The sequence below is a fragment of the Topomyia yanbarensis genome, chromosome 3 (assembly GCF_030247195.1).
Source record: "Topomyia yanbarensis strain Yona2022 chromosome 3, ASM3024719v1, whole genome shotgun sequence".
Taxonomy (NCBI): domain Eukaryota; kingdom Metazoa; phylum Arthropoda; class Insecta; order Diptera; family Culicidae; genus Topomyia; species Topomyia yanbarensis.
This window is the reverse complement of record NC_080672.1, coordinates 171,881,114-171,893,160: the sequence shown is the minus strand read 5'-3', so window position 1 is coordinate 171,893,160 and position 12,047 is coordinate 171,881,114. Positions and strand designations below refer to the sequence as shown.

The 12,047-nt window shown below is 37.2% G+C and overlaps 1 protein-coding gene across 1 annotated transcript; it reads left to right on the top strand.

The window, feature by feature from the left end:
* The first annotated feature begins 7,552 nt into the window (after positions 1-7,552).
* On the top strand, positions 7,553-11,717 carry LOC131687384 (uncharacterized). The gene is made up of 3 exons (XM_058971468.1): positions 7,553-8,205; positions 11,319-11,465; positions 11,534-11,717. The coding sequence occupies exons 1-3, from the start codon at positions 7,586-7,588 to the stop codon at positions 11,715-11,717; spliced, it is 951 nt and encodes a 316-aa protein (XP_058827451.1). The 5' UTR covers positions 7,553-7,585.
* Positions 11,718-12,047: the final 330 nt, after the last annotated feature.

Here is a 12,047-nt window from a genome sequence, read left to right as displayed (position 1 = left end):
ATTACCTACTTGGTATATCTGCTATTTCAGCTCACTTACTTAGTGGTCCCTGGTCCAAAGCGAAATGTATATGTGCTTAGTAAAATCACCGCTGTATGTCTCATTTATTACATCGCAACAAATATACTGAACGTGACACTGAAACATACATTTATTTCAACAAACATTCATGACTAATTAACAAATCATTCGTTACCATTCATAAATTACGTAACGCGAAAATTGCCCAAAATTGACTCCCTCCTACCCCATGTAACAAATTGTCACAAATTTCTCTATCCTCCCCCCTATTAAGTAACAAATTCTTCGAATTTTTTTTTGTTCAGTAAAAACAAGTTACGTAACGATCTGGCATACTCCCCCTCCCCCATATGTCGCAACGTGTCACAACTTCTTGTAAAACCCACCCCCCCCCCCCCCCCCCCCAAACCGTATTACGTAATTTATTATTGTCCCTAAACGCTAGGATGGGTCTAGTCTAGTAATACGTGATTCAGAAATACGACGACAGAACACAGAAAAGAATCAGCAGGGCAGCCAAAAATAAAACATAAACTAATAAATAAAAATACCTTAAGCACCAGTCAATATCTTTATAGTACTAGTCAAAAAAGTTATTAGTTATATGGCTGATTTTGTGACGTGAGAACATGCGAAGGCCTTTCATATTGTGACAAATGTCAAAGTAAGCTCAGATGCCAAATTTCACATCATTTGGATAATTTTAGTCCTCCGCCCACTTCGCTTGATGTTTTAAACATTGGAACTATGGGAAAATATGAGAAAAAATATATTAAATTCTATAACTTTTGTAGTAGCACTCAGAAAACTACAGTTCATACTTTTGCTTAAAGGAAACATTCTTAGCATTACAATGAAAATATTTCCATTACTCGAAAAATACGAGAATTTGGAGTTTTATTCAAATAATGTGAAATTTGGCATCTGAGCTTACTTTGACATTTGTCACAATATGAAAGAGGGGTATGCATATATTTCGAAAAAAAAATTGCAATGCCCTAATGAGGGAATGGGGCCTGGGAGTAGCTATCCATCCTCAATGTGCACTTTCTTGTTATCTTTGTTGTCTTGAAATATTTTTTAAAACTGATAAAACTGACTTTTGAGTTGTTCTCTCCTTTGGTTGGTATTATTTTGTTTCTTCGAACATGTTTGTTAGGTTAAACTTATCATGATTTTGTTGTTTCAAATGAAATATTTATTTTAACTATTGAAAAGCTAGCAAATGAATTTGTTGGTAATTTCAAGCAATAGTATTGATTAAATCAAACCTGAATCTGATTTGTCACTATATAAAACGGGAAAATGGTTAATTAAAACCAAAATTTGTGTATTCTTACTGGTTATTTTTCTGCGTATACAGCTTATATAACAGGTAACCTATGCTAAAGGCCTGATGTGGTTAATTCGCCTTTTCTTATGCAACCAGACTGCAGCTAATAACAACGATCGACAGTTGCGATGTTGCGAAGCTCGATATTTTTTGTGTTATGGCTTTCAGCAAAGAGGAGGTCAAGGGCTACGCGATTATGGCCAAATCAAATTGAAAAAGATCCGCTAGGCATGTACTATTTTTCAAATTCTGTTTCTCGAGATCATGATAATTTAAAAGTATGGTACCTTCGGCAATACTCTTATTTATTTATTTATTTTTTTATTTTCGTCAAGAATATGTAGAGTACATAAAATGGCATTACAATATTATATATACTATACATTATTTCTACGATTAAGTTCAAATTTAATTTGTTTTCTGGACATGGAAAAGGTCGATTATTGCACAATTTTCATTATAATGACGCATCATTCTATTGATGGGGCTATTTTTAGCATAGTTTGTCCTAAAAGATTGTTCTTGGAATAAATTACGAGTTCTTAGTTGACGGCTAGGTACATAAAATTTGATTTGCGAGAGTAATGATGCGGATTGTACACGTTGAGAAATAATGTCGAAAGTATGGCAAATTCGCTGCGTTCTTTGAGTGTTTGTATGTTAATGAGCATACAACGTGCTTTAGACGATGGAAGAGGAAATGTCGTCCAGTTTAGTTTACGAAGTGCGTACAAAAGAAATTGTTTTTGGACTGATTTGATGCGTTCTTCGATCAGGACAGTGTATGGGTTCCATACTACGCTGCAATATTCCAAAATTGACCTGACATGTATTGTATAATGATTTAATTGTGTACGGGTCTTCAATATTATAGCTGAAGCGTTTAATAAAGCCCAGCATACTATTTACTTGATTTATTATTGTATTGTAATGTTCTACAAATGTGAGCTTGGAGTCTAAGATTACGCCTAAGTCACGTACAATTTTGCATTTTTATACTAGTTTGTCTCCTAAGTGTATTTCTATTGGAATATTTGAAGTTTTTCTGCTAAATGTTATTGTGTTACATTTCTTTACGTTAAGCTGGAGTAGACTTTTGCTACACCATGTGTGGAATAGGTTGATTTCGTTTTGGAATACTTCAGCGTCTTTGACATTTCTTATTTCCATGAAAAGTTTCATGTCGTCTGCATATATAAGCACTTTTAGATGTTTGAGTATAAAGGTAATGTAATTTACGTACAAAATAAAATAAAGAGGGCCTACGTGGGAACCCTGGGGTACGCCAGAGGTGACACGAATTGGTTCAGAAAGTATATTCTGAAAGCGAATTGTTTGTTCGCGTTTCGTTAAATATGATTCGAGCCATTTCAAGAGTTTATTTTCCATGCCATATTTTTGCAGTTTGAAGAGTAATAAAGGTATGTCAATACGGTCGAATGCTTTACTAAAGTCTGTATAGATAGTTTCCACATGGTTGCCATTGTCCATTGCATTTACAGTGAATGTTACAAATTCTAAAAGGTTTGATGTTGTTGAGCAGCCTTTATAAAAGCCATGCTGTTTGCTTGTTATTTGATTTTTGATTTGCTGGAATACTTTTTCATTTACTTTTATTTTGGAATGCATAAGATTTTAGACTGACGCGAGTGGTGACAGTTTGTGAAAATCGAATTCCGACAAATGAAAAAAAAAATCTTTTCTCCGCATCACGGGCCGTCGATTCCCGATGCAAGAACAATAAAAGTACACAGAAAACATCTAGAAACACAGTGTACATTATAAAAATAGTGAAAAATGGTTCTTCAGGGAAAAAAGTTCGATCCGAAAAGTGAAAAAATACGGCAATAAGAAATGAAAGGCATATTCAAATAATTGGCGTTTCACCAGCGACTAGCGACTACCAGGTGTCGCCCCAAAATTCTTCGCCCGAAAAATAGGTGGCAAACCAGCCGGTCGGTGTTCAGCTAATTTCGTCCGCGTCCCTTGTCACCTATTTTCATCGGTGGTGCTATCTTTGAAAATGAGCCGCCTTGGATATTCAACTGTTTTTTTTGCTTTCTTATTTTATTGCAAATGAGTGGAGGTTTTGATTCTTTTATATTCGAGATTGCAGATATTTTGTCGTATATAAATTTTGGGTGTTCGTTGGTGTGATGGCACTGTAAGGGAACACGTATCCGCCGGTCGGCCAACTTTTCTCTGGACTGAGCAAACTAATTTCTATGTTTGTTTAGGGTTTGTTTTACCAACGGGGGAACTGATCCACAAAGCATTCAATGTGCTTAGGGAAAACACATGACCGTAGTTGAGTGGAATGATGACTTCAATCGCGTATAAGGTTTGAGAATTGATAATTCGCGAGAGGGATCGGGGACCGGTTGGCAATTACCTTCAGTTATGTCAGCACGAAGAATAAGTGTTTTGCTGCCATGTTCATTGGTTAGCTTTCAATTCTATCTGATGCCCCCACGCCAGAGCTGGACAATATCAGTTCAGTTGTATCAGAACACGTGAAATTGATAGGCGAACAAACTGAACCATCACTCATTTTACTGAATTTTCAGTTTAATGCATCACTGACATTGACTGCCAGCGAAGTGATATTTTAAACAACATACCGTTCTACATTGATGCTATGTTTGTCTGACAATGATCCGATGTTGGTCCGACACAAATCCAATATTGGTCCGATATCGGTCTGACATTGGTCCGACACAAGCTTAAAATTGGCCCGACGTTGGTCTGACATCGGCCCGATATCGGTCCAGCACTGCCCGATATTAGTCCGACGTTGGCCCAACCTTGGTTTAACATTCCATCTTATATCCACCATCATCGTTTTCTAATTTTCGTGCTTGCTCACTATCATTCAGTAAGTAAAATGATATTAGTGTTGAATTGATATTCGTCCGAAAAGGTGATAGCTCAAAATGGAAGGATATCAGTTATCAACTGATTTCACTAAAATTGTTCAGCTCTGCCCCACGCGAGTCTAGGTCTTTTGATGACATTTGGTCCTTAGACCGGCGACGCCTATGTGCTATCGTAATTCTGCTGATAGTGGCAGAATGAGAGGGTGCAAACGGATCTAGGCGAGAAGACAATACCGTAAAAATGAATAGTTGTTCGGATTTCAAGTTCCGTTCTTGATAACAAGCCCGTGTATCAGGTTAACGATCCTCTGTATTTCCCTTTAATGTTCGATATAATCGTTCGTATACGTGTATTTCACAAACAATCCGATATGGAAAATCAGAAATACTTTTGTTGATTTATAACATCTCGAGCTATCATAACTCTTTGTCTGTATAACGTGTTATCACTCGGTAGTTTGCAACCCAAAAATATATCGTAGAAAAGGAATAGCGAAATTAGTCTAAATAATGTCGCAATAAATAGTGATCCTGACCATTACGCAGATAAGATTAGCTTTTCTAGGCAATACTCAATACTCGGCTGTGTGGAGTTGAAATTGCTTTTGTTAGAAAACAGCATACTCTCGGTAGCCGGCTACCCAGAGTTTAAAAACAAACACAAAAAACTAAACAAGATCTTCTTTTTCGAGCGATCGCGTTCTCGAAAACTAACTAAACTACCTAACAAACTGTACTTTACAGGTCGCATCGCTTGCTTGGAGCGAATCCTAGACCTTATTCCCTTCCAAACAACCAACTCCTCGACACCTATGGAAGAGTCGCCGGGTAAAATCAGCACCAACACGATAGAAACCACAAACAAATTCGTCGCGTGATTGAATATTATTAAAAAATATAAGCAGTGCTCCTTATAGCCGGCTATCCGGAGTTCAAGTTGCTTATTTTGCTAATCGTATTAATACAACAAATGATAAATTTCCCAAATTCTCGGCAGCCGGCTGCCCAGAGCAATTATTACATGATAACGCTATTGGCACACTTACTAACAACTCTCCCCTTCCCGTGATATATGTGGAGATGCAGAGGATTCCTCGGTCTCTAGTAGCAACATGTATCGGACTAACATTCCTTCCTTTCCCAGAAGATCTGCATTCGGACGTAGCCGGCGTCGGTATTGATCAGCATGCAGGGATCAGAATAGATTGTACAATGTGGCTGATCATGTTATTCCCAAGCATTTTGTTCCAATGAACGTTTTTCAACCTAATTTGGTTCTGGTCAATAACGGAGTAGCAACTACGGGCGATCTCGTATGCTTATGCTTATGCTATGCTACTTTTATTTTGGAATGCATAATATAATGGCAATCTCTCGATGGTTTCAAATGTCTGATTTAGCGCCTGATTTAAAAATTGGCACTAAAAAGGATGATTTCCATATTTCTGGGAATGTTCCATTTTTCAGTGACATGTTGAAAATACGGTGTAATGGTAGCGTAAGTTCTTTTGCTAGATTTTTTAAAAATATTGGGGCAATTCCAGCAGGTCCAGGTCCTTTTGATGCGTCTATGGTTTTTAGTGCAGTGGTAATTTCGTGTTCAGATAATTCGTGGACGGAAATGTCATTTGAAAATTCAAGTATAAATGAAAAGTAGTTACGGTCGCAGTCTGTTTCGGAATGCGAAGTATACACTTCTTGAAAGAATTTATGATAACATTTATCACTATTATTAAACATTTTTGAAATTGCAGAAATAAAAAAAAGTGCCAGGGATTTGTTCATACAAAATTGTTAAAATTCTTAAGGGCCAGAGGTTAATAATGCACTGGTGGTCTCTGTCGGTGCCTTTGTCGAGCAACTTTATTCGAAATAAATCGGCATCCGCGAAATATCGGGATACGAAAGAATGAACTTTTCCCTTGTTCACATTTTTGTCACTGGGTGGTACTACAGATATTCAAATAATACTAAAATTGAGAATCTGATGAAAAATTTCATTGTCTATAGCTTTGTAGCAAAATATAAATTGATATAAAATCATCCAAGAAAGTTATAAACACTTTATCAATTTTTAGATATGCACGATGCCTACTGGTTCAAAAGTCGATTTGCAAGGTCTAAAAGAAATTGTTGGGTTTAGATGAACAGTGCATTCAGATGAATTGGTATTGGTACTTTCATCTCAAACGTAAACTTTTCTTACAGCCAAGACTATTTTCTTAGACCATCTCCACAATGTACAAGGTTCAACAGCAGATCGTCGCTGTTGTGCTATCTTATGACAAACGCCATTTTGGGGTAAAATGAGTTAGATATGCCACATTGCTTGTCCAAAAAATCTCTACAAAGTGGCGTTTACAGAATTTTGACATTATGCTTGGTTACTGAGATATAGCGAAAAACGTGCCGAGAAATTTTTAATTTTTTGCTTCAAATGACTGTGTCTGGGGATTGGCTCAAATTATCTTGATGTATAAGCTGTTTTTATATGTAAAACTATCTGAGAAACACAATGGCATAATCATTTTCAAAACAAAAATGCTCGAATTGTGAGAAAAATGCAATTTTAGTTTTAAACTGCAAATATAGCATATTTGGTAACACTGTAACCAAAAATAACTATTTTTTCTAGATTCCCTGACTCATTTCCTTCAAAATGCATCTCACCGTTTGTTTATAGACCAAATGAAGCCAAAGATATGAATAAAAGTTAATAATTGATGATTTTTTTCTATGGAAAATTTTCCATGCACGAATATGACACGCCATACAAATTTTGTCATCAATACACACCTATGACACGTGTGAGTGCGACTTTTGTTTACATTTATAGTAAAAACTCACAACATAGTCAACCGATCTTCGAAATATTTGAGATATTAATACAGAATAGATAAAAGCATCAATTGTCTTCTTTGAATTGTTTATTCCATTTATAAGATTCAAGATACTCAATCTCAAACTTTAAAAATCGTTTTTCTCGAAATGTGCAAAATGGCGCTTGTCATAAGATAGCACAACAGCGACGAGATGTGCTGTAGTTGTTTAAATATACCAAGCAACAAAAAATTATATTTATATCAGATCCATCGAGCTACGTTAGCCACACAAGGGACACGTTTGTATTACCTACGTCTGGAAACAGAACACATAGCAGAATCGCATCACTTTCGTCTTTAATATGTGCCACGAAAACTGAAAACCCTCAATAGTTGGTGTCATTCTCATCACAAAGTTATTAATTCATAAATGCTGATAAAAACACGGGACCTTCCCGCAGTGTCACCAGACAAGAGCACTTTTGACGGTCTAGGTGATGAACGTTTACCCTGTGTCTCATAGCGAATACTGAATGATAAAAGAACGTTACGCAAAATCGACAGCTGATGATTGCGATGTTATAAAAGGCGGGAGTAATAATAATATTTACCAGTTCACAATCACGTGTCACACAATTCATTGGTGTAAACGTGCCATATTGCTGTTGAAGATGCGAACGATCATATTGTTGGAATTGTTTATGGCAATTATATCAGTCAGTGTTGTAACGCAAACCGAGTTGGCTGTTGAGCACAGTCAAATGTTCCTGGACCAGCTGGATCACTATGGCAATGTAAATATTCTCGATGACATTTTGAAGGAATACTCGCACACCAACGAGAACTGGACGAATCCGGAGCTCGCACGATATGATCTACAAGTGGTTGCGTTTCTGCGACAGTATGTCAACAAGGCACATGAAAATGCAATTAACTATAAAGGCTTTGCTAAGTCTGGAAATGGTGTTAAGGCACTTACTAACTTTTGTGGTCCAGGAAATTGGTCTACCAACGGAGAGGTCACTCAGAATCCGTATTTTACCAGAATTGATCAGTGTTGCAAAAGCCATGACGAGTGCCCAGTCTACATTGTAGAACGGAAGGATTATGAAAACTTTCCAGGTCTACCATATAAGCCACAACTGTTCACTAGGTGAGTTCGGCACAGACTAGCACCCACAACAATCACCCTTTGCCTATCTATGTAAATGAAAACCGGAATTTGCTGGTTTGTAAGAACTAGGACCTAGAAATCGATTAGCGACAAAATAAATAGTGAGCGGTGTGTTTTGGCTGTAATCGAGCTGTCAATTCAGATTAATGGGGTTTTTCATTGAAAAACCCCGGGGCGGTGGATTGCACTGGTGTTGCATTTTCTAGCAGAAGAGCAGGCCACTAGACGTGTTTCATTCCCACTTCTGCTAGAAAGTGCAAAACCAGTTCAATCCACCGCCCGTGTTTTTCAATGAAAAACGACATAAGGTTGGAGTATGTGGGTACCGTTGTAGATAGTGATAAAGTTAGAATAGATTGCCTCACTATACAGTCGTGAATCGCTGGACACTTTTTAACTGGATCTCCAATTTTTAGATCATTATCCTAATAAAAATCAATAATTAGAGATGTGATCAAATACATTTGTATTACCGAAATCCCCTTTCACCAGTTTTTCCACTTATCAATCGTTGCATCTAGCGAATTAAATTCGTTATTTTGACAGGTGTAGTGGCCAAACCAGCGAATAACGACTGCCGGACTGCACTATCATGTAAACTTCGTCTTGCCGGTTCGCTTTTTTTTTCTAGTTTTCCTTTTGCTTTGAAAATTTTCCTGCTCTCGTTAGTATTATGGATTTCGTGCGGTGTTTGTTTTCCGATTTTTGTTGTTTGTTCGGCCAAAGATCACTCGTGTTTCTTCTTATCGAAAGTGCAGCACTAGTTCAATCTACTTCCTCTTTGTATTATAACATTTTGTGTTTGACTGCTCAGTCTTGAAATTTCTAAAATACTGTTTCGTCATCATTTGATGTTTCGATTCGTTTGTGATCCTTTTCAAAGATGTGATATTTTGCGCTTTCTTGTTCAGTTTATTTTTGCTTCTTCAGTTGTTTTACGACGAACTGAGACGTTTATTTTCCTTCCTTCTCCGAATTCGGTAAACAGTTTTCAAGTAGTTGGTAATACTACGTTCACACTACAGAGTTAAAACACGTTATAATAATTAACAACAAGAAAAATGTCATCAAGATAGCGTTAAAACACGTTTCAACTCGTAGTGTGAACATGGTATAAAGCGCTACGACAGTGTATTATACATTATCATGATGCGAGAAAATAGAGTAAGGTGGGGCAAAAGTGCGCATAGGACTTTTAGAAGCACACAAGCGCTAGAACCTGGCAACTCTGTATGGATTTAGTGTATCATTAAGTCAACTTATCGCACATATAAGCATGAAAGGTTTGAATATAGTGGCTTGAAATTAAGGGAAAAGGACCATTTTTCGCTGATTTGATATTATTTTTTGAATTTTGGGAATCATAAATTAGCTGTCAGGATCTATAAAACTACAGTACCCTAAAAATATTCAACATATGGTTTGTTGCGAGATATATTTGATTTAATGAAAAATATTCAGTAATTTTCGTAACAATTGAACAAGTTAAAAAACTGACAGTGGGGTAAAAGTGCGCATAGCATATCCGCCCCAAATCAAAAGACGGGAGTGAAGCTTCTTCAATAACTGCGAGCTCACTGGTCAAATTACGACTGATATGAGCGGTTTGGGAACAAAAGCATCAGCATAACTGGTTCCAAGGAAAAATTTAGAGTGCCGAAAGCTCAGAGTAATTAAAAAAGAACCAAAAAACTATGAATATGTAAATAAAGATGTATTTCCAATATAAATAGCATATTCGCAAGAATTCTTGTAGTGATGTACCCAACTATGACAAATAATGATGTTACCAGGGGTGACAGTTTGATCATGAACCACATTGTCTAAAAGATGAAACATCCAAGTTTTTTCAACATAATGGAAAACTGAACAACATCAACCGAGGCAGAGGGAGGGGTACTTTTTAGTTATGAAGGAAGAGTAAAAGGGGATGGATATCCTAAAATTGATTAGTTTAATTTATGGGCGGCAATAAATCGGCTATTTAAGCTGTGCACACTTTTGCCCCGTTATTTTACGAAAACTGTTAGGTGCGCACTTTTGCCCCACCTTACTCTACATGCCGCGTGGACTACTCGCAGTTCCCAGCTTCCGTAGCACATTCAGCCAACCACTCATCAGTAGTAGTTCCGACCGTCCAAGTCGACAGACAGGGTAAAAGACATGATAACGCGACAGATAACTCATAAGTTTCGACTGCTACACACGTACACTACATACAGCCGAAGCAGAAAATGTGGCGATGAAGACTTCCCCATCATTAAACAATTACCCATCCAGCTTTCCGTTGAAGAGGTATAAGCTATGGTAGATTACCAGCTATAATACCAGCACCATCATGATTTACACAATTACAAACAAATCTAAACTCGATGCACTTGGCACTTGGATGATGGTTGTCCACACCGTGTTCCTGTGGAAGGTTCAACTCGAACAGATTGCCGTACCCGGCCACAACGTCATCCCCAAGGTTGATTTTGCAAGAAAAGGGATGGTAATTGCGCTCAAAGATGGCATAAAATTCTAACACATAGAAGAGATGTGTATGTCCCGTCGGGCACTTCCGTGAGAAGTTTTTCAACACATTTATCGCCTAGTACCGCACACATAGTTAATAGCATAGTGCATCTTGCATTGGCTTACTAATCCAAACTAAGTTTGTTTGTTTGGCTTTAACTTTCAAGGTCATACGCCCGAGCCAAAGTAAATATTTCAATTTCACTAGTTCTCATCAGCTTAATATGAACTCCTTTTCTTGCGGGACATTACGTAGGGCTAAAGATTTGTTCAGAAACAAAAACCGTGTTTTCGTTTTTTTTTTAGCTAGCGTTAATCCAGCGATAGCTTAGTCCTGTCACTAAGTTAGTTTCGAATTCTGATGAGACGAAGTCGAAACGCAAATTCCATAAGTAACCAAGAAAACCGTTGCCGTATAGAAAAAGTCACGAAAGTGTTGTACCGTAGAAAAGGGAACTCTGGTGCTGAGAAGCTGTCGCAAAACGTCGTACATAATACATTAATTCCATAAATAATGTACAATGTATCTGCAGTCTGGATATAAATATCCAAATAATATAAATATTTATTTACAGATTGCGATGTAGCTGTGATGTTCAATTCTTCTCTTGTCTTCGAGATGTGGCCACATTCTTCTCATATGCTGTCGCATGGATCTACAGCAAAGTACAAACTTATTGCATCGAGTACGAATATCCTGTTACGGAATGTAAACAACAAATGTAACGAAAATTGCACAATATTACATTCAAATACAGAAATAATGACAGCTGTTTTATGCTTGTTTTAGGAGAGATGTCTTCATCTTCTTCCCCCGCTGTGTCGAATATCAGGTGGATAACTCCACTTCGAGGAAATGGCAATGGTTCAACATTCCATATTTGGGTGCTAAACAAACATGTTTTCCAATCGTTTCATATCGACCTGAAATATTGCGGAACACATACCATGTAGAGGAAAATACAGTGTTCTAATGAGATAATTTGTTTTATAAATAGTGTTGTTGATGAATCACATAACGAGCAGAGCTCATAAAAAACGACGCGGTCATATTAGTCCTAAATATTCTGAATGTGCTTTAAAAAATTCAAGCATATTGAGACCACATCCTCGTCACTGTTTTAAGCCCTGGTGTTCAACTTGGCATATCTGTTCATTGATTGTCCTTGCACTAGGCACTTTCCCTGCCTAAAGCTGGTGTTGGGCGGCTGAGCGAAAAAAATAATAAGCCTTACTGATTGTACCGGAACTAGCATTATGTGCCATTTTAGTAGAAATTAGCTATGTTTCTAAAACATTGTGCG

Coding starts and splice junctions, on each gene's coding strand:
- LOC131687384 (XM_058971468.1), top strand. CDS start 7,586: ATGATAAAAGAACGTTACGCAAAATCGACAGCTGATGATTGCGATGTT. Junction 8,206..11,318: donor AAGCCACAACTGTTCACTAG/GTGAGTTCGGCA, acceptor ATTTATTTACAG/ATTGCGATGTAGCTGTGATG. Junction 11,466..11,533: donor ACGGAATGTAAACAACAAAT/GTAACGAAAATT, acceptor TGCTTGTTTTAG/GAGAGATGTCTTCATCTTCT.